The sequence below is a fragment of the Gymnoscopelus microlampas genome (assembly GCF_963454915.1).
Source record: "Gymnoscopelus microlampas genome assembly, chromosome: 15".
In the NCBI taxonomy this organism is placed as follows: domain Eukaryota; kingdom Metazoa; phylum Chordata; class Actinopteri; order Myctophiformes; family Myctophidae; genus Gymnoscopelus; species Gymnoscopelus microlampas.
In genome coordinates, this window is record NC_139952.1 from 30,231,985 (window position 1) to 30,254,180 (window position 22,196).

Below are 22,196 nucleotides of genomic sequence, written 5' to 3' on the forward strand. Positions count from 1 at the left end.
TGTGGCTGTGCACACGAAGCGGAGCTCACTCTGGAGGAGAGTGGCTCTAGGCACCACACACACACACAGTGGGGTTGGTATCTCACCCAGCAGTAGACAGATGGAGGGCAGGACAGAGGTGGAAGCCAGATGGAGAGTATCCCTATATAGGGTGGCATGGTGCCTACTAGCAACATAGGTGTCATCTTAGTAGAGGAGGGGTGGCAATTAGTCGTTGTGCTCATAACAAGAGCCAAGCCGGGGTCACAGGGTGCACAATACTTGCTACTTTCCCAGAATAATACGATAACACTATCAATACCAATATTTACACACACACACACACACACACACACATTTCTAAATTTGGTCAAGGTCAGAAATCCCCCCTGCGAGCAGTCAGCTCAGTGCACCGCAGCCCCATCTCCACACACACACTAAAATCCTCAATGTTAGTTTAACCATTTCTAACTCTGAGTGTACAAATGTATGGGTTAAAATAAAAAACGTTAGAGCATATATAAGGGTATAAAGATGTATACAGAAAATACTGGGACAATAATATAGCACCCGGGACGTATAGGATATACAGTATGCAATATCTACATGCAAAGTACAGTATGTACAGAAAAAAGAATAAGCTATGTGTGCTCTGTTGTGAGCGAGAATTATTTACAGGTTGAAGAAATATGACCTGGCAGCTAGGTCCTTGTTCATGGCTCTGATAGCCTGAGGGAAGAAACTCTTTCTCAAGGACACTTCCACAGGAAGCCAGGAAGAGCCAGGGATCGAACTGGAAACCCTCCGGTAGAGCGATCAATACTTTGGTTTGGCCGATATATTGGCTATTATTTTGACTCTTTGGACAAAATCGGTGTCTGCAATGATGCATGTGTCCTGATTTTTTACCTTGTACCTACAGTACAAGTGCGTGTTGTGCGCAAAACAAAATGTTTTTGTTAAAGGGATAGTTGACCCAAAAAACATCTATCGATTAGTCACCCCATGGAGACTTGAATTCATGGATATGTTTTGGTTGCATTCCTAAGCCAATAATTTGATGACCAGCGGACCGGTAGGCAGCGGTTCCGGTAGGAAACACAAAGGAGACTCTTTGTGTATCCTACCGAAACCGGTCATCAAATTATTGGCTCAGGAATGCGAAAAAAACAAAACATTATCCATGAATTCACGCTCTACATTGTAGTAATCATTGCTATTTAGTGTTTGTTCAGTAACAGGGGTCTACCAGTCTCTCCAGCTCTTTAATAAACAATAAATACATTTTCAGTTGGGTTGCACATTTCAGCCAGTCACATTTGTTGTTTACTTAAGAGCTGGAGAGACGGGGAGACCCCTTTTACTGAACAAACACTCTAGTCTATAGCGATGATTACTATCAGAATAATATATACAGCCATTTAACACCTAATTTACCAAAACAAAATCACTTACCCTACCTTTAAGTGGTTAAATAAAAATGAAATAAAATGTCTTCAATCAAATAAACAGAAATCAAATTAATTTCAACATTTTGCACTTTTTTTTTACAAAACATCAGTGATCGGTCAATTGGTGTTCTAGGACTCTTCAAAATCAGGATCGGAATCAAAAAATCTGACCACAATATACATCAGATACAAACATCTGAGCATTCACAATAAATACAGAACAGGTGAATGTGCAGGCCATGGACCAGAGCAGCAGAGCCAACCAGCAAGGCAGTGTAGACACTAAACCAGACACAGAAGAAGTATTAGTGAACAAATAATAATAGTAGTGCTTGTAGACTGAGGTGTGCATGCATATAACAGTCGGGCTCTACCCTCCTGTTCCCAAAAGGCCACTCCAAAACAGCCACACTAATACGTGAAAGGCTTTTTTGTTCGGTTGGTGGTAAAATATGTCCATTCAAAGTGCCAGTCCTGTCCTTCACCCCCAGCCATACTCCTTTAGCCTCGGTGCCAATCTGCTCCTCTCCCTCTTTTTCCAGAAGACATGAGAGAATAAAAGCATCCTTCCCTGACTTTCACAGTCTGTTTGTGCAATTGCCAGTCCGTAGCCATACTAAATCAATCTCTCTTTCTCCCCTCCTGTCTTTCACTTCCCCCTCACATTCTTTCATATCTCTCACATCTTCCTGCATTTCTTCCTGCGTCTTTCTCTCTTCTTCCTGCCATTTCTTCTTGCCTCTTTTGTCCCTTTCCCCCCAGCCTTGCCAAACAGATTATCCACAGGCCGCTGTAACAGCTCCTGTGGTGAAGGCTTCCCAGGGGCGCCGGCTAATTGTTCAAGGGTTGGAGTTTCCAATTGAAGTGCGATGACGACACGCTCTGACATTCACCTGGGAACCAGGAGGCACTCGCTCTCACCTGCTGTTTGTGACGTTGGCTTCTAAACTGAGCTGCTGATTGCTGAACATGGGTAAAGCAAAGCAGTGGGTACCAGGACTATGGGCCTAATTAATTGTAAATGTCCTGCATTTATATAGCGCCTTTATCCAAAGCGCTTTACAAAGTGTGTTACGTTCACCCATTCACACACAGTCACACACAGACAGTTAAGGTACCACCTTCATCGGGAACAGTTAGGGGTTCAGTGTCTTGCTCAAGGACACCAGGAAGAGCCAGGGATTAAACCGGGAACTTTCCGGTTCCCAAACAGCCTCTCTACCTCGCGAGCCACAACAGCTCCCATGTAGTATACCACCTGTTGTCACCACCACATGCACCGATGTGCAAGACAGTGCACAAGCATACTTTCCCTTGGAATTTGAAAAATGAGTGTTTGGTGCAAAGGATGATTGCAAGCTTAACTTGTCAAACAAACCTGAGAACAATAAAACGTTTCATTCTAGTTACAGTTTGTCTACCTTTCGTTGAACGCACTTGGGAATAGACATCAGCAGCTATTTTTCTGTGGTAATCTTGCTGCAGAAATCCGGGTGTCAATTTAATTGATTATAAAAATAATTTATTATCAGGGGTGCACATAACTTTTTAGGTCTGGTACGCAGAAGAGCACCTGGACATGTGAATTGGTGCGCATGGCGCCCGTCCCGTTTTGTCAACGGGGGGGGGGGGGGGGGGGGGGCAGCCCGGACAGTTTTGTCAACGGGGGGGGGGGGTTCAACACGGACAGTTTTGTCAACGGGGGGGGGGGGGGGGGGGCGAGAAAAAAAGGACGCTCTGCTTCTAAATTACGCTGATTTTCGCCGTTTTTTTTTCTCACGCTGTTAGATAAAGCCCCCAAGGTTGGTGCCCTGTGCTGCTGCGCTGATTTTATCCGCCAGATTGGGACATTCACGGCATATTTTGCACCATTACGGTGCGTTCATCACCGGTGACGAGTGCCTCTAACAGCCGCTGCTGGCAATGCGAGGCGATGCGAGGCGACGCGAGTCATATCTCTACCCCTGTGCCTAATGGCTGTACATGAGCCGACGGGTGCTTTAGAGTGATTGTGTGAGTGTGGCTTCAGGAAGTAAATTCCTAGCCTCGATCTCCAGGCTTTTATTTTTTAGTTTTGCTAAAAAATAAAAGCTGGGAAATTCCTGTCCCAGCTGTTGGTGCGCAAAAGCGCCTCGCGTCGCCTGATGTGGTGCGCATTTTTTATTTTGGGTGCGCATGCGCACCTGCGCACCAGTTATGTGCACCCCTGTTTATTATAATAACATTTCTTATCAGTCAAATATTTAAAAAATAGCGAAAGAGTTTTTCACACCACTATAGTACGGCGAAGTATAAAACAGGGTAATGAATAGACAAATTTTGTTTTGAAAACGTTATTAAGTTTGCAAAAAAAAGGCACGGTGGCACAGATTTATACTAAAGAATACTAAAAGGATAACCCAGATAAGCCCTAAGGGCTTGTTTCCATTAAGGTCCTGTGTATTCAATTCATCGAGACATTTAAAGACAAACAATAATATACAGTAATATGCAAAAACATCATATATACGAGTAGTAATAAGAAAGAAAGATATGTACAGTAAACAGTTGTATGTGTGTGGGGGGGGCATTTACGGTGATAAGCTTAGTTTTTACTTGCTAGTTAATCGCTAAGCGTGAGAACAACAATTGCTAATAAGATAACTGATAGTTGCCCTGGTAATCTTGCTGCAGCAGGATTCCACACGGTCCGAGTGTCAGATGCCTTTATTAGTGTGCTAGAGCTAGCAGTGATGTGCCAGATGTTCCATTTGTGACTCAGATGAGCAGAATACTGCTCTCCTATCCATCTGATTGGTTAGCAGGTTGGAAGGCGTTCTGGAGGTATGTTTGTTTGGCAGTTAGTGCTTGAATGAAATAAAAAAAATAAACACATGTTTTCCAAGAGACCAATGGCCGGGGGGCGAATTGCGCTCATTCCTACAACAACACTTTCTCTTCCTCAATATCACGCGCACAGGAAAACACACAAACAAATACATGCACAAACACCATCTATGTACATAGTTCTATCTGGTTCTCTGACTGCTGACAACACTTTGAGCAGTGTGTGTGTGTGTGTGTGTGTGTGTGTGTGTGTGTGTGTGTGTGTGTGTGTGTGTGCCCACGTGTCAGGAGTCAGGCCTGAAGTGGAAAAACACACCTCACCGCCACATTATAGGAGCAAGCGGCCCGATGTGAGAACGAAGACACACACACATGGAACATGGTACAAGCTTACCTCAACTCAACTGCTGTGCTGCTTGGTTCTGCCACAGACGCAGCAACTGTTTACAATCTACTGTAACTTGAAAGCCGATGTTAGACAATTTTGGGGCAGTTTTTAAAACGAGAAGAAGCACTCAAGGAAATCTCGAGACTTGGCTGTGATAAAAAACAAAAAGCATAAGCCCTCTCCCAAACATACAAGGGTCTGCCTTCTTTACGCTGCAGGACTCAGTCAGTGGACAACTCACATCTGCACTGAGTCAGTCAGTGCGAGCTCAACTATTGTTGGGAACATTTTGTGCCAACGTGAAGGCCCTGTTTCCCCGGTGCTTTGTGTCTATGGGCTGTGTGTGTGAATCTACACAGGCAGGCAGCTCTGCTGCCCTGGGGGCTGCGAGGATTAGGCCAAACAGATAAACCCGTGGGGACAGTGCAGGCCAGGGTAATGCACTTCCTTCCCCCGAGTGAGTGATGGTGTGTGTGTGTGTGTGTGTGTGTGTGTGTGTGTGTGTGTGTGTGTACTGACTGTGTACCTGCTCCACAGGACAGCTGTAGGGTTACTAATTAATCGCTGAGCGTGAGAATAACATTGATCTGCCGGTTGATGGATGAGGGCTGTCCATCAGATCATCGGATACTAACGGACGGGTGAGAGGGAGACACCATTGATCTCCGTGGTCCATTTAGGATGCGTATTAACGCGCTCAGCCACACAGCATGTACCACACACACACACACACACACACACACACACACACACACACACACACACACACACACACACACACACACACACACACACACACACACACACACACACACACACACACACACACACACACACACACACACGGTCCATTTCAGCTTTAGAACGTTCCCTTGTCCAGACTGGCAAAGGCCTGTTCTGTAAGTGTTCTGTAAATGCACTTAACACACAAACATGCATGACTGAGTATATGCCATGGACTTTGTTTAATCAGCGGCTTATTATTATAGCTCTATGTTGACACAGAACTGTAAAGACTGTGTGTGTGTGCGTGTGCGCGTGCGTGCGTGTGTGTGTGCGTGTGTGTGTGCGTGTGTGTGTGTGTGTGTGTGTGTGTGTGTGTGTGTGTGTGTGTGTGTGTGTGTGTGTGTGTGTGTGTGTGTGTGTGAAAGAGAGAACAGAAAGCAAGAGCAACAGAAGGGTAAGACAACATAGGGGTATAGACAAGAAAGAATGAAAGTCATGTACTGTAAACTGTACTGTCTATGCTTCCTAACCGAACAAGCCTCTCTGCTGTTAACAGCTTCATATTTGCAAATGAGAATTGATATGCAAATGAGAGACTTCAGCCCTTTACAGAGCAGACATGTTGACATGTCATAGATGGTTAAACACAGCTTAACAATCTATTATTACTAATTCTGGGTGTATTTCATTTGGTGTTACTGTGTACCAGCGTGGGGTAACTCCTATATAGTTACTACAGTACAGCACCTTCATGATGGCACACAGAAACATCTAAATGAAGCAGACCTCCAGAACTGATGACAAGTGGCATTTCACTGAGTTGGTACCTCTGATATATCATGGCATGTCAACATACTGTGAATAGGGTCTAAATGGCATACAAAATGTGGTCATGTGTTGTTTACGTCTTGTTTAGTATTGTATATATTACATTAGTCTATGTCTTTAAATGTCTTAATGAATTGAATACAAAGGAGCACAATGGAAACAAGCCTCCAGGGCATTTTGTGTTTTGACAACCTTTGTACAAAAAAGCATTCAATCAATCAGTCAGTCAGTCAGTCAGTCAATCAAGTGGTCTCACTTCCTCACGTTGCCAGACCAGTTTGACAAGTAAAACCAGCCAGGACTCATGGGGCTCATGTTTGGTAGTGGCTTTCTAGGCAATAATGCATACCTTTCAGCCAGGTAATCTATACACAAAGGAAGAGGTCTAAATCAACATGTGGGTGGGTGATTATCTGTGGTCAACAACATTGCAATGGTCAGCATGTGTGCATGCGACGCAATGGGCTCTATGCACAGCAGCCATATTATGAAGACATTCACAGGTGTTACCAATGATACTAATGAAGGCTCTGTTCCATTTAGTCTAGCACAGTGGTTTCCACGACCCCCATAACTCTGAGAGTGTACAAATGGAACCAAAAATGGATTTGGTTCCATTTGTACACTCTCAGAGTTACACACCTGTAAGGGGCCATTTGGAAGCCCGTGAGGGTCCCTGGACTCCAACTGTATACCCACTGGTGTTTCCAGTGGGCCAACATGCACAATATCAGCACCCTGACTATGTTTGACCAAGAATGGAACAGAGCCTTCATTAGTATCATTGGTAACACCTGTGAATGTCTTCATAATATGGCTGCTGTGAATAGAGCCTATGGGGAAAAACTTTTAAGCGTGGCTGCCGTGTGACTGACGGGAAGCTGCTACTTGACTTTCCCTCCTACCTCCTGTGTATAGTTTTGCTGGGGTTACGTAACCAAAAAGAAGCAAGATGTTCTCTAAAATCTCTCTACGCACTTTTGTCGTTGCGTTTCTTTCATCATTTAAACTCTCAATGTTTTCCGCGCTTCTTCCTTTTACCTTCATTTTCTCCGCCGGGGTGAATTTCAAGTCGTGGACGAAGGGGTTTCTTCTCAGCGGGGGTCCGCCGACCGCTGCTCCCAACTCCTCCGAGGAGGACTGTGAGTCTCCAGCTTGTCCTCCTCCTGCATCAAGCGTCGAAAACTTCATCGTCGCCGCGGAACAAAGTTTGGGTTTTTTTGGGGACAAAAACGGACAGAAACCGAGCGAATGTTTATATTTATAGTGTTTTAAAATGAGATAAATGATTGGTAGTGTGCCAGAGGACTGAGTGTTGTGGAGCTGGGAGACACAGAGGAGGAGTGTCTCTGTACATCAATCTGTACACGAGTTATCGGTTTTGCTCTCACCAGCGGAGTGAGATAGACCAGCAATGTTGCCACATTTTCTGAGAGAAATAAGCAAACCAGGTCTAGGAAAACAAGCCACATGAGCACTATAAACATATTATACATTGGCTATTTTCAAAGAAAAATCTTGAAAAAAAAGTGAAAATGTAGGAATATTTTCAAATCCACAAAATCTTGTATGGGGGTCTCTGGCACAACATATTTTCATAAGGTTGGATCTACAAATATATTAATTTGGGGGTCCTTGACTTGAAAATGTTTGAGAACCACTGGTTTAAACAACACGAGGAAGCAAGTTTAAACAAGCAACTACACCTTAGAAACAAGCCTAAATAAGCAACTACACTTTGGAAACAAGCCAAAATAAGCAACTGCACATTAGAAACAAGCCCAAACAACCAAACAAGCCCAACAAAAACGCAACCCGCAGCTACCAATATTTACAAGCAACTTTACAGAAAAACAAGCCCAAGGTCGCTTATAATAAGCCGACATGGCAACACTGAGAGATGCTGGTTGGGCGGGGATCGTTTCGTTACTGGCTGCTGCGCATGCGTGAAGCACGAGCCTCTCGCTCAGCGAAAAAAAAAAGAGCAGATCTACAAGCTAACAACGCGTCGCTCCTGTAGCTCCGCGAAGCGTTGTTAGCTTGTAGATCTGTTCTTTTTTGGGTGAGCCCTGCCCCCAAGCATGGGGTCGTGTCTATAATCCCATGCTCTGGAGGGACGGGCGGTCATGCTAGCTTTAATTGGTTGGCAGGGCAACCGCGCAGAGCTGTCTAATTGTTCGTTAATCCACACATTATTTCATACGTCATGGTAACATAATGTGACATCACTTGATATAATATATTAATTGCGTTGATTGATGCATCATCTAACATTTCGAGGAGGCAGCATTGTTATATATGAACTGAATGTTATTATTATTATAGCTCTGTGTTGACACAGACCTGTAAACACTGTGTGTGTGTGTGTGTGTGTGTGTGTGTGTGTGTGTGTGTGTGTGTGTGTGTGTGTGTGTGTGTGCGTGCGTGCACGTGCACGTGCATGCGCGTGTTCTGAGAGAGAGAGAGAGAGAGAGAGAGAGATTCCGCCTTGATTGAAGTAATTTCCCACGGTTGGCCAATGCTCACAGTGTGTGTGTGTGTGTGTGTGTGTGTGTGTGTGTGTGTGTGTGTGTGTGTGTGTGTGTGTGTGTGTGTGTGTGTGTGTGTGTGTGTGTGTGTGTGTGTGTGTGTGTGTGTGTGTGTGTGTGTGTGTGTGCGTGCGTGCGTGCGTGCGTGCGTGCGTGCGGTATGCCTATGTGTTCATGTGTACTTGTGATTCAGAACTATAATAACAAAAAAAAAAATGTTCTGTGTGGACCACATATACAAAGAAAAACGTTATCGTCAAGATATCATAAAAATCTGTCATCTTACATTATCTAGTTTAATTTAATGAAACACTCAGTTCCACCAATTGAATATCATATACCTACTTTAAGTTTACCACAACAATAGCTGCCATATAGGCCTCTCATCATAGTGTCATGACAACACCACCCATTTTATTCCATCTGAGCTTTGGGATCTTTCTAGAATCTAGAAGTTTTGAGCCCAACTTTTATTTAGCTAATTCATGTCACGCGCCTTTGTTATAAGTTATTAGATATTAACAATGGGGCTGTTTGAATGTGGGATTCTTATCTGAAAGGCCACGTCACCCACATTTTTACACACGCACACGCACACTCACAGTATAAAACAGCTCTTGTCTGTAATGTGGTGCGATAGGTCACTGGGATACATAGCTTCTATATGTTTCTATCAGAGAGCTCTTAATATTAAAAGGATAATGTTTTCTAACACATGCTTATGTTGCTATTTGACATGGACGTGGTGCATGGCGAATAAAGGGTATGGTGATGATGTCAAAAAGACAAAGGATGTGTTTCACTCCAAATCAGCACATTCTCTATACTCCTAATATTGTAACCTGCTCTATATAGCCACAGTCATCAAACAGTCATGTATAAATTAAGCCAGGGTTGAGGGGTTAATTAAAAAAAATACCTATTAACTCTCAACTCAACATTGGTTTAATTTACGATAATTGAATTAATTGTGATAGTATATCCTGGTTACTCAATAATGTCTTTGCAGTTGATAGACTGCATGCATGGGCCTAGCTGGTTTTTCAATCAAGCAGTCAAAGCACCCACTAGCCCATGGCAGGTGGTTTGACTGCTTGATTGAAAAAACAGAATGCTTGTCGAATCAATATCCACAATGCTGCTCTAGCCGGAAACCAATTCACTTGATTAATACATGAAGTAAACCAACAACTTGACATTCCTACAAAACCTGTTTCACAGTCACCACCTGTCAATGCTGGCAAAGTACTCACATGTTTTACAAATGACATAAGTACAAGTATACACAATGTCAAAATACTCTGTAACAAGTAAAGTACCAAAGTAAAAGTACTCCAATTTTGCTAAATCCTTCACAAATAACCGATGTCAACTTGTAGTCTTGCGACATGTGAACTTGTAGGCTATATCAGCTATTTTCAAAAAGCCAAATTATAAAATAGGGTTTAAGTGGTTCTGTATGTTTTGTATTAATAATCTAAATCTGAAAAGTAACTGATAACTAAAGCTGTCAAATATTTGTAGTGGAGTAAAAAGTACAATATTTGCGGTATTTGAGATGCGGTGGAGTTCAGTAGTAGAAGCATGAAGTAAAAGTACCGTAAAAATTGTACGTAAGTACAGTACTTGAGAAAATGCACTTAGTTACTTTCACCACTGCATTGTTCTTTTAATCATTGAACAGATGTCATAAAATCATAATGTAGCCTATAAGATGTAAGTGATTCAAATAAATCCCTGTAGGCTATAGCTTAGTATTAACCTAATAAAACACTTTCCTCTCTGTCTTTCTCATCGATGTTGACCTTTCAGAGATCTCATAGGGTGGTTATTGCGTTTCTGTTTGTTGCCAAACACCCTGAAAGTACATTCAGGTTTCCATGGCTGCACATTGCTATTTAAAGGCCCCAGTCTGTCAATATACTGTTTTGTGCCCTTCCCTCTCTCCTTCAATGACAGTATAAAAATGATCCTTTGATATTAAAATAACATAGGAACAATGATCTCCTTCCCCAGAGAGCGTGTGGAGAACACTGTGGTCCAATTTTTGACTTTCGGCTGCACATGCTGTAAGCTTGCGGTTTTTGTATGACCTTTTCAACCACATTGTCTTTGAGGAGCATCATGGTGCATAAAAAAAACCCTGATAATCTAACTTTATATCCTCTGATACAGGAATCTCCAGACATGCTTTTCTACTGAGTTATAGTTAAGGATGTGGCGCCCTCATGTGGTTCTTCTCGGAATTGTTTCAAATTCTATTTGGACCTACCAGCATAGATTCTATATTATTTGAATACGCTGCCAATGATTCTATAATGGAAGTCTATCTGCTAGAATAAGTTTGGACAGTAAAATGCCACTTATTTGACAAACTATGTATAATTATTTAGGATAATAGTTCAGGTGTCAACCATTTCAAAGTACAATGGATATGATTCATTATACAAGGTGTGAAAAATAATAAGTTACAGCAATAACAAAAAGGAAGAAACCAATGGAATATAAAAAATATACACATACTCATCGTTGCTGTCGGGCAGAAACCTTGTATCTCCATATCATTTTTTGTTCTTTAATAAATGCATGCTCTATTTTATACTGTTGCATGACAGTGTTGCGTAAAAGTAGCAGATATAAAAATAATAGGATTATTTTCCCTATTTTTTTAAATGTTCAGAAATTATCGCCTTATAATGACATGCCAAAACTAGGGACACCAGGTTGAAAGTGGTTAAGTCTTTTTGTGTGTTTTATAGATATTTAACGAATGAAAAATATTACCAAGATCTTATGACTAAATAACTACAGTACATGATTGGATCCATTGGAACACAGGTTCTTTTGTCCATTTCCTGAAAATAAACGGTGATGGACAAACAGGGTCCCCCCCGACAGCAACATCAGCATGCTCCGGAATAAGGATCCAAAGAGGAGCTATGCACTGGGAGGTTAGTCAAATACTTTATTGTCAGAGCACAATAAAGCAAATATAGTCCCCATAATGTCAAAACAATTACACGCCAACATCACACCATTTTATCCCTGCCTCTGCTTGTGCCTTGGATGGGTCTTGCAGATCACAAACAAACGTCCCCTCCGCCGTACAATAAAACAGTCTTTGCAGCGCTTCTTCAGGGCCGACTTGGTTTTCATCCCTGCTGACGGCTGGATGCAGGCGAGGTGCTGACACTGGCCCAGTAGGGATGTTCCACCCTGGGCAGAGGCTCCATGAGGAAGGGCCTGCAACACAGGCAGTCTGCTGGGCACCGTGGTTAGTGTGGACAGGTATCTGTACATGCTGGTCCAGTTTGGGGATGACGGGTTTAGAGTGAGCCGACTCATCTGGGCCAAATGGCGCGTCAGGGAACCAGCCAAGTATTTCAACACCAATGGTGCCATGGTGTCAAAGCCTATAGAAAACACACAGAGGTCATAATGGTCATTGGCAGCTTCAGCTTGTGCACTTTACACTGCATTTTGTGATGGAAATGTTGAAAGACAGACAGACAGACAGAGCGAGCATGAAACACACGAAAGGTACAGGTCTTATCTCTTACATGTAAGAAACCTATTAGGTAAGAGATACGAATAAAAAAAAAAGGAGGTATGATGTACAAATCAACAGTAATTATGAACATAGATCTATCGCCTATGGAAATATCTAGTGAAATAAAAGATGCTTTGACAATAGCATATAGATGAGACACATATCACCTCAACCTAACCCTACCACCATCAAAATAATAAACAGTTTGTTATTATGCCTCAATATAATACCATTAACCACAATTGTGCACTAGCGCCTCCCTGTGGCAAGGGTAGGAAAGAGACAAGAAGTGAGTGAACCATGAATGCACGCTGCCATTCAAGGCCAGCCGCGATTAACATCCACAAGAAAACAACATCACGCATTATCAGTCACATCAAACGATGAAAGAATGTCTACAAACCTTTGGAAAGATTCAAAAAGCTTTGAAAAAATGGGGTATACCCCTGAAAATAGTGTTTAATAGCCACAAGACTCGGCGGTGTGCATATTACATGGACAGAAGAACGACTGCTGCTTCCTGTGTGTGCGTGACGTAACTAAATGACTTTGAAAATGGTATAGTCTAGATCCCATAGCTCGAAGGGGCGGGCGTGCTGTGATTGGTTAGTTCGTTGTTATATCCAATATATTTTTTGGGAAAAGCACTGGTTTTTAGCTCAAATGTTTTTGGATTAACAAAAAAAAAAAGAAGCAAAATTCCATAATATCACGACATAGATTCATACACTAGCCAAAACTTTCGTTTCAATAAAGTAAAGTACAAACCTGGACATTATTGATCGTATCATGGCAACCAACTAGCCAATCACAGCACCACCATCTCTTCGGGCCATGGGGTTTAGATGTTGTCCAATGTAGTCATTCGTATTTATATAATATATATATATAACATATAATTGTTCTAAACTTAGTTTAGGTCACTGACAGAGAATAATCTGAGAAAATGTTGGTATTTGAAAGAAATTATGAAAATATAATAAAGTGTTTATGTACAAGAAAGCTTCCCCTTGCAATGCATCCTGGGAAGGCAGAGCATTGTAAACATGGCGGCCATAGCGGGCAGGTTCCTGTCCTTCAGTAAGAATGTTAAGGTTCTGGTCTCTCCACTGAGAATTGCTGCTGTACCCGTACAGCACTACAGCCTGGAGGTCTCCAGCACCGGAGAGACGATCACTCACACCGGACAGGTAAACGTCTGACTCCCTATCTGACGTCTAGAACAGGGGTTAGGTAGCCATGGATCACACGACGGTCGTCTGCTACGACCGTCATGGATGAACTTCAATCTGGTGTTGGAACTTTCTCCCTTTTGACCCGTACATCTACATAAACGTTCAGATTTCAAATATAAAGTGCTTACCCCATGGCCACGGATGTTAAAATTCTGTACGGGCCCGTATTTTCCGTATTGTTCAATAAAAAAGCATTTTAATCCGACCGGTGGCCATTTTCTCATAATGTATCAGAATGCAATACACCTCCCAACCGATAGGGTCGTGTAGTTGAAAGCAGATGGCGAAAATACGAAGAAAATAGCCACCTGTCGGATTAAAATGCTTTTTATTGAACAATACGGAAGATACGGGTACTTCTGAGGGGCCGTACATAATTGTAACATCCGTGGCCATGAGGTAAGCACTCTATATTTGAAATCTGAACGTTTATGTAGATGTACGGGCCAAAGATGGAGAAAGTGCAAACGCCAGGTTGAAGTTCATCCATGACTGTCATGATATTACAGTCCTGTATCAGGGCTAGAGCAGGGGTCTTCTTCAACGTTTTTCAGGCTGAGAGAGAGAGAGAGATGAAGCAGGGATCCCCCTCTACATATTGTATAAAATTGTGTTCTAGATTATACCTTTGCATAGATAGCTTCACAGACGTGTGTAGCGTTGTGTTCAGGTAAATGTGTATTTTCAGACTATTACCCACTTTAAACCCTTAACTTGTACTTGGTCTGCTCTTTGTCCCTCCTTGCATCAAACCTCTTTGCCGATAAAAGCTGATCTACAAGCTCACACATTGAGCTTGTAGATCTGCAATTGTTTGGCTAATGTCCCCCTCAGAAAAGGTATGCTAGGGACCAGGGATTTGGTGGCCCCCCTGTAGTAACTCTGAGGACACCTTAGGGGTCCCGGACCCCCTTTTGAAGACCCCTGGCTCTATAAGCTAACGCTGCGTTACATCGTAGCTGGTGACCATTTACATTCCACAACGCTGCTGCAGTATCGTCGTTTGACAGGCCTGTTTTAGGCATTGTCGCATGATTGCATCATACACTTAATAATTTCGAGTGTTTTATTTTATATCCTCAGGTGTTCGATGAGAAGGATCCCAGGAGAGCCAGATTTGTGAACAGAAAGAAAGAGGTAATGTAATTTTAGGTATCGTTACGTATTGGCATTTAAATCACTATCTATCCAGGTGTTAAATGAACCTTGCTGGTTGTTCTTCTAGGCAGTTAAAAACTCCACCCAGTTGGGTTTATACTACACTACTGAGTTATGAATTGTGCTCACTGTACTTTAAATGTGTAAATGTTATTTTGGTGTGGTGATAGCTCTCTCTCTCCCTGGCCCTGATTTTGCAGTTATGTATGTATGGGAACGAATGACACATCAACAATTAGTGTACTACTTGCATATATGGACATTTTATGTTTCCTTGCTCAAATTCAAAAAGCCACATAACAAAGAATAAGAATTGAGAGGCTGATGCTGGATCTACCAAGCACCACTTGATCTAAAAAAGAAAAGAACATTTGAGCTGTTTTGCCATACATAATGATCTGTTCTGCTGCATCAAGCAGAGAGTGACGTGAATCAGGCCAAACCCATCCATATCCTTACTTTACGTGTACACATTCCAGGTGAATAAGAACTTTGCCATCAAATTGGTGGCAGAGGAGCCAGTGAGTGACGTTGAGAACAGAGTGGTGTCCTGTGACGGAGGCGGAGGAGCCCTGGGTCACCCCAAAGTCTACATCAACCTGGTAGGGTCCTGAACACGCTGGTCTGACAACACTGTGACTTTCATTATAATCTTATTTTAATGAATAAAACAAACAATATGGTAGAGTACGTTAATACAAAATAACTAGTGCATCTGCAGTGGTTGGAGGTGGTCTCCCTACTCATCCATTGAGCAATTTAGACCCTGATGTTGTCTGGTAGGAACAGTCAGCGAACTCGATTGACTCTAGATGCGCCTCCTTTTTTATTGTAGTTTGGACATTGTTGCAGTTACCTCTCTTCCCCGGGAGAGGGAGACAAAGTACATAGAATTTATGAACATATTCTTTAATGGACAGACCGTGGTGGGAATCTAAAACGACCAAGAGTTTTTTTGGCACAACGATGACTGAATTTAGGGTAAACGACACATCCTTACACTCCCTGCTGAATATGCAGTGTATCAAGCAATCTAAAATTCTGTTTTGTAAGCAAGAATAGAGTGACAAATCTTATGTAGAACCGGCATGATTACTAGTGTTCAGTTGACATTCTGACGAAGCTACATCTTCACACAATATGACTGATATGATTACTGCAAGTTAACAGCTTTTACATTTCCACGGTACCATGAACAATAGCACTGTATGCCATGTTCTTTTCCATTATGTTTAATGCATGGCATCTTTACTACCGATAGAAGGATAGGTACCAAGAACCTGTGCAATTTGGTGCCGGTTCCTGATTAGAACCGAAATACCAAGAAGCTCCCAGACAAATGTTGCTGCTATTGGTATTCAAGAGTTAATTCATTCTAAAAATTGTCTCTGCCTTCTTATGTCTCTCCAGGACAAGACGACTAAAGTGGGGACATGTGGCTATTGTGGATTACAGTTCCAGCAGACTCATCATCACTGAGCCTCTTTCTCTGTTTCCTTTCTGTGTAATTGTGGTAAATAAATTATATTCCCTCTTATCTGTATCTATGGTTAGTTTTCTCTTTTTTTATGTCTCTGGACAAAAGCTGCACGACAAATTGTAAATCTATACGGTAAAAACAAGTTGTCTGTCGAATGGATCAAAATATACTGATTGTTGGGAAGGACCCCTTGAACCACTGAATGGTTACTGGTTAGGTGGGTTGTGTTCGCCCTTGTGCATTGATTAGACACAGACAATGGTGGAGAGCGAGGTCCATTTATTTCCTTATTAAACAGGTGATACTACACAGCAGGGTTGTGTGTGGTTGGTTTCTGTAATAAGCAGAATATAACAGGGAAAGAATGCCCTTGTAAGTTGTGCATCATAACAGTCACATGTACAGTATAGACAGGTCTCATTTAACACATTAAACCAAGTGAATAATGGCCTCTCTCTGAAAGGGGCCTCTAAACTTCACAGTTTAGCTTAGCTGCTCAAGTTACATTCATACAATTTATATAGAACCTGTCTCTGCCCAACTGTGGTTAGAAACAGTAATGCAGCTTATATTACAAGTACATTTAGTAGTTAACCAAACTTATCACACTGGTCACATTCTAAGAAATAAGTGCAGTGACATTACTCTTCCTTATCAACATAGGAGATGTGCAAGTGCATGCAGTAACAGTACAACAATACCAACGATAGCATTTCTCTGGCCGTCGGTCACTATTACAGAGTGACGAGGTAGTTAGCTGCTAGTTAGCTTTAGCAACAGGTATTTAGCTTGGCTACAAGACCCTGTAACGGGACAACAAGTTGCATATATCTACTTTGGGAAGAACTTACGTTATCATACAGGCACTCTGGTGTGTAGCAGACATAGGTAATCAAACTCTTAAGACTTAATATGTATAAACACTGTGGGTTAGATTTACGAGCGTCTCTTGCTTCGCTTCTCCTTCCTTTCTCTTTTCCTCTCGCGAGGTGAGGGGCAGTCTTACTAGCTGGGCTCACTGTAGTCTCGCGAGGGGCGGAACAGTCTCTCGGGCAGGAGGGGGGACGGGGACGGGAGGAGGAGAGCGGGAGGAGGGAGAGAGAGAGAGAGAGAGAGAGGGGCGCAGTCTTTCTAACACTGATATATATGCATATTTTATTTTATAATTAAAATTGCTTAACCACTCTCAACATTGCGTCCCTATTTTGGGCATGTCATCATCATTATAGCCAAAATAAATTCCAAAATTGTAAAAAAAAAAAAAAAAAAGAATGAATACAAAAAAGCAGATCTGTAAGCTCTCAATGCGTCACAATGTGATGTATTGTGAGCTTGAGGATCTGCTATTTCTATTAAGTATATAGGGCTTAAGTGGTTAAATACTGGTATTTTTGCAATGAAAAGTCTGTCAAGTGGAAACCACGTGGTTTGTTTTTTAGTCGGTGTCCTGACGTGTGCTTCATTGTTGTGTAGTTGCAGCGCTGTCAGTCAAGTGTCACTCAGGAGGATGGAGGATATTACCCCAGCTGTTGCTGCTGCAGTTCAGTGGATTTCTTAAATGACTGTATTAGGGTTGAACGCTTTTCTGGCATAACATACTGTAGCTGCTTGGTATGATTTGTTGTTAGTTGATGTAGTTCCAACATTGCCAGGCAGAGGTCAGCAGTGTCCCATCAATGGGTCTCAAGCTATACTCCATACAGAAGGTAAAGACCCAAAGTAATGTGTAAATATGATAATATAATAGGCTGTGAGGAGACAATGTGGAGCTTTGTGAGAGGTGATTGCAATAAAGCAATTGCATTTCAAAAGGACTTTTTTGGTTTTGTGTGAACAGTTAGCCAACTGAGCGTATTGATACTGAAATGTAACAAAGGCCCTCGCAAGCGATCTCAATCAAATTTGTGATTGATACACTGATATTTGCGTGAACAGAAAGCTGTAAATGAAGGTTAATTTCACGGCATTTTAACATTATCACTCGTGATATCCAAAGCACTGAAACTGTGGACCAGAGTAGGCAACATAAATGTTAAATGGACTGCCTTTATATATAGTGCCTTTATAGTCAACTACTGTACAGACCATTCATTTTCTCATTCAAGGTTTATTTATTCTCAAAATTACACTGTAACACACAGTAATTAAATTCATTTACTGTGTCAAGCAAATTAATACATTCATCATCAACATCACGTGTGCTGATAATTACTATATTGTGTGTGTGTGTATATATATATATATATATATATATATATATATATACATCATTAGCAATTTAAGTGTTTTTTTTATTTTTTTTCACCCATTCACACGGCCTGGAGTCAGCCAAGGCACCTGCCTGCTCATTGGAAGCAGTTAAGGGTTTAGTCTTGCACAAGCTGAAAGATTAGTGAGCCCACCTACTGTAGGACTCCGGAGGTCCCAGATACGATTCCAGCTCTCAGCAATGTGACGAAGTGTCCCTGAGCAAGACACTTAACCCATAACTGCTACCCCCACTCAGCCGGGTGAAGCTGAAAACCCAGTGGGATGTGATTAAAAAAAAGGACTGTGTCGACATGAAGCCAGGAGGAGCCAGGGATTGAACTCAGAACATTCCGGTTTCAAGACAGCAAAACCGGATGGTTCCCGGTTCGATACCCAGGTCTTCCTGGCTCTATACCTTCCGAGTCACTGCCGCTATCCTTTGCTTTGTGTATGAGCTGCGTGGAGACAGAGGTCCGCAGAATTTCTGGTGCAACCCCCCCCCCCCCCCCCCCCCCCCCAACCAACCCTTATCCCAGTCTGCTGTAGAGTCTCGCTCTGCCAAGCCTGGAATACATCAGGAGGGAACCCGCCTGATAAGGCACAGCAGCGCGGAACAATACATGTTTGAGGAAGATCATATATATATTTCATCAGGCTTATTCTCCATAGACCTCTGCATGCCAAATTGGCCCGTGCTCAGGCTCAGGCTCCAGACAGCACTAGCCTGTCCTGTCCCCAGCGATGCAGCCAGTGGAACTGCATTTTCCACACCACGGAGCTCAGGTTGGGAAGAGTAGTCAGGCTGATATAATTGGCCCTGGTGACTCCTGGAAGTGGGGGGGCTTACGCTGTAGTTAACCTCATCTATAGTCAGAAGCGTTTGGATGATTGAAGGGGGAGAGAGGAGCATTGTTAAAACAAGGCAGGCAGCTGGGTCAGTGTCAGAGAGTTGAGTTGAGTGCTTTGTGGTTGGTAAGTTTGAGCTGTTGAGAGGTGGCGGGGCGACCGCTTTATTGGAATAGCTAGGAGCAAAATCTTGGGATGAAACTGAGCATATGAATTGTGTTGAATTAAACAGCACTGTGTTCAATTATTCAATGCTCTTAAATACGCCATGCCCCCTTAATAGATAGAAGTGTAATACTGGATAGCTCTAGATTCAATTAAATGTGTTTGCTTTAACTGTCTATATACCACAGATTAAAGTCTTAATGGGAATTCCCTCTTCATAATCTTAGAAAATATACGAATATCAAGGTCCACACTTGTAGCTGACCCGTAGACACATCAGCATTGTAAGTTCAATGTCCCCTTGTTCGATTCCAGCTGGAGACATATGTTGCATGTCACCCCCACTCTGCCCTTATTTAAACAAAGCAAAAATGCTATAAAATACCAAAAACAACAACACCGATCATAAACATAATCTGACCAGCATCCATATGCCTGATATGTAATTGAAAAGCGGGCCAGTGCAATAATGGAGTTAAATGCCATCAAATGAATCAAGTTTAATACAAGTCCCCCCTCCTAAATAATTATTCTCTCCACTCAGAATATCCTCTTGGCTCTTCTAATTGCCCCATTACAATATCCCTCCTTTACGATGTGTCAGATTACAGAAGCTCAAGGTTCATTATGGAGCTCCCTGCAGCCAATTACCTGGGCCTTCATTCCTTGAAGTCACCGTGTCCTGAAGGAGCCCGCTGAGACAGATCTGGGATCTGCGTAGTATCCCCCTCCAATCCGTATGTACATTTTTGGAGGGGAAAACACAAAACTGACCTTTGGTCATTGTCTGGGGGAGCCTCCTCTCAGTTCCACTACAGGCCCAAGTGACAGGGACCCTGACCTTTACTGTGGAAATAATGACTTGTTCCAATGCCAGTGGGTTTACCGCAGGGGGCGAGACACCTCCAATGACATGTGACAGTTTTTTTTTGCGAGGAGAGTGTTCGCACTCAGCACTTTGATAGCCCTGGAAAAACCAAAGTGTCTGTGACAAGACGCAAGAGACTGTTCTCTCTCTCTTTCTCTCTGAGAGAGAGAGAGAGAGAGTGTGTGTGTGTGTGTGTGTGTGTGTGTGTGTGTGTGTGTGTGTGTGTGTGTGTGTGTGTGGTGTGTGTGTGTGTGTGTGTGTGTGTGTGTGTGTGTGATGGAAACAGACAGCATTGGGTGGCAGGTGTAAAAGCTCATTTGAAATTTGGTATTTCCTGTATGTGAAGGCATAACAAAAAGGGAATGTAAATTCCAGGGAGAACACAGCGAGTTCAAACATGTTTTATTTTGTATTTGTGCATTCAGTATCTCAGATGTCTTTATTTTATTATTATTATATTATTATTATTATATATTTATTATTATTATTATTATTATTATTATTATTATTATTATCATCATCATTAATAATAACAATAATCATACAAATAATGTTATCATTCTTTTGTGTTGCAGCCCCAAAACAAATCAAATGTCCTCAGCTCTATGCACTTATCACCTCGCTGTGTATAGTTACCTGCACAGAGAGGTAAATAATTCTTACGGGTGACATGTAAACAGTGGGTGTAACATCCCACGCCTCACAGAGAAACACAGCGGTCTCCAATCACATCATATATGGCCCAGGGAGCAGGCCTTCATGTCACACTCACTGTCAACTCATTTGATTGTGTGTCGGGAGCAGAACGAGGTGACACGGGGGTGGACGAGGAAACGGGTACACAAGAAAATAGGTGAGGAAGAGGAGATGGGATAAGATGCTGGAGTTAGGAGGAGATGAACAGTGTTAGAGGCCAGACCCGTGAATAAAAAGTGTGAAGAATGGAGGTGTGAGAGAAGAGAATAAAAACACAAGTGAAGTAACCTAAATTGGCCATACGTAGGTGGAGTGTTGAAGTTTAATTGCATCGTGGTCCTGGGACCCCTTGAGGTTTACATTTCCATGTAGACTGTGACCATTGTACGAGTCCAACTTTTTCTGTGCTCACCGCTTCACTTCTGCATACTTTTAAAGTGCCTTTTTAGGTTTGAGGTAGATTTACTTCTACCTTCTTTTGATCCCTAGGGATACCTGTTATGTCCCTAACAGTGGGTCAGAACAAGTACAACCATACTGTGTCTATCTCTTCTAACTTCACTTGGCTTAAGAGTCCAACCTCTTATCTGTGTTCAATTGTCTACTCTTTGTGATTCCACCTTATGCCTTTGTACTATGCAAAATCCAAGTGGGAATTCTTCTCTTCTGAAGCATTTTTTTACTGGCCTTTTGTGTTCCCTTCTAATGAATATGCCACAAAGAAAAGTAATCCATGCTGTGTCTGCAACATATTTATAGCCAGTCAGAGTGAGACCACCGTGTCCCACGGTGAACAGAAAGTAAGTAAGGTTTACAGGGGGAAAAAGTCAGATGTCATTATTTATCATCCTAAATCTTATTTATTTATGAGGCAGAAACAGAATGGAATTCTCCGTTGAATTTGTCCTGAATTATTTAATCTGAAATAGTTAATTCCATACAAAGCCTCGGTAGGTCCCTCCTCTGTTCTGATAAATACTTTATCATCGTTCCTAAATCGAAAAACACAGAGTAGAAGAATGGGGGAGAAAAGTAAAATAACTCTCTCCTTCTTCCTTCTAGTGGCTTTTATTTTTAAATCTTTAGGAAGTGTTTGTTTATATGCTTAAATTGTGTGAACATAATTGTGTGAACTTTATTTAATAACTTAAACTAAACTGTGTGTGTGTGTGCGTGCGTGCGTGCGTGCGTGCGTGCGTGCGTGCGTGCGTGCGTGCGTGCG

The 22,196-nt window shown here is 42.3% G+C and overlaps 3 protein-coding genes across 5 annotated transcripts in view; 1 reads left to right on the plus strand and 2 right to left on the minus strand.

Annotated features, from left to right (window-relative positions):
• lpcat1 (lysophosphatidylcholine acyltransferase 1) overlaps positions 1 to 7,573 on the minus strand; it is a 34,962-nt gene extending 27,389 nt beyond the window's left edge. For both annotated transcript variants that reach the window (XM_084079889.1, XM_084079888.1), the window contains exon 1: positions 7,240 to 7,573. In XM_084079889.1, the coding sequence (XP_083936015.1) occupies positions 7,240 to 7,389 (150 nt within the window). In that variant the 5' untranslated portion in view covers positions 7,390 to 7,573. The remainder of the gene's footprint in view (positions 1 to 7,239) is intronic.
• Positions 7,574 to 11,673: 4,100 nt separating this feature from the next.
• mrpl36 (mitochondrial ribosomal protein L36) lies at positions 11,674 to 12,803 on the minus strand. The gene is made up of 2 exons (XM_084081081.1): positions 12,680 to 12,803; positions 11,674 to 12,139 (listed from the first exon to the last, which is right to left on the minus strand). Exon 2 carries the CDS (start codon positions 12,126 to 12,128, stop codon positions 11,766 to 11,768), a length of 363 nt encoding a protein of 120 aa, XP_083937207.1. The 5' UTR covers positions 12,129 to 12,139; positions 12,680 to 12,803; the 3' UTR covers positions 11,674 to 11,765.
• Positions 12,804 to 13,311: 508 nt separating this feature from the next.
• Positions 13,312 to 22,196, plus strand: part of ndufs6 (NADH:ubiquinone oxidoreductase subunit S6) — a 56,293-nt gene continuing 47,408 nt past the window's right edge. The window contains exons 1-4 of one of the 2 annotated variants that reach the window (XM_084079718.1): positions 13,312 to 13,466; positions 14,595 to 14,648; positions 15,149 to 15,271; positions 16,080 to 16,179. In XM_084079718.1, the coding sequence (XP_083935844.1) occupies positions 13,323 to 13,466; positions 14,595 to 14,648; positions 15,149 to 15,271; positions 16,080 to 16,148 (390 nt within the window). In that variant the 5' untranslated portion in view covers positions 13,312 to 13,322 and the 3' untranslated portion in view covers positions 16,149 to 16,179. Of the gene's footprint in view, positions 13,467 to 14,594; positions 14,649 to 15,148; positions 15,272 to 16,079; positions 16,207 to 22,196 lie in introns of those variants that run through there. The other variant, XM_084079717.1, reaches the window with a different exon arrangement.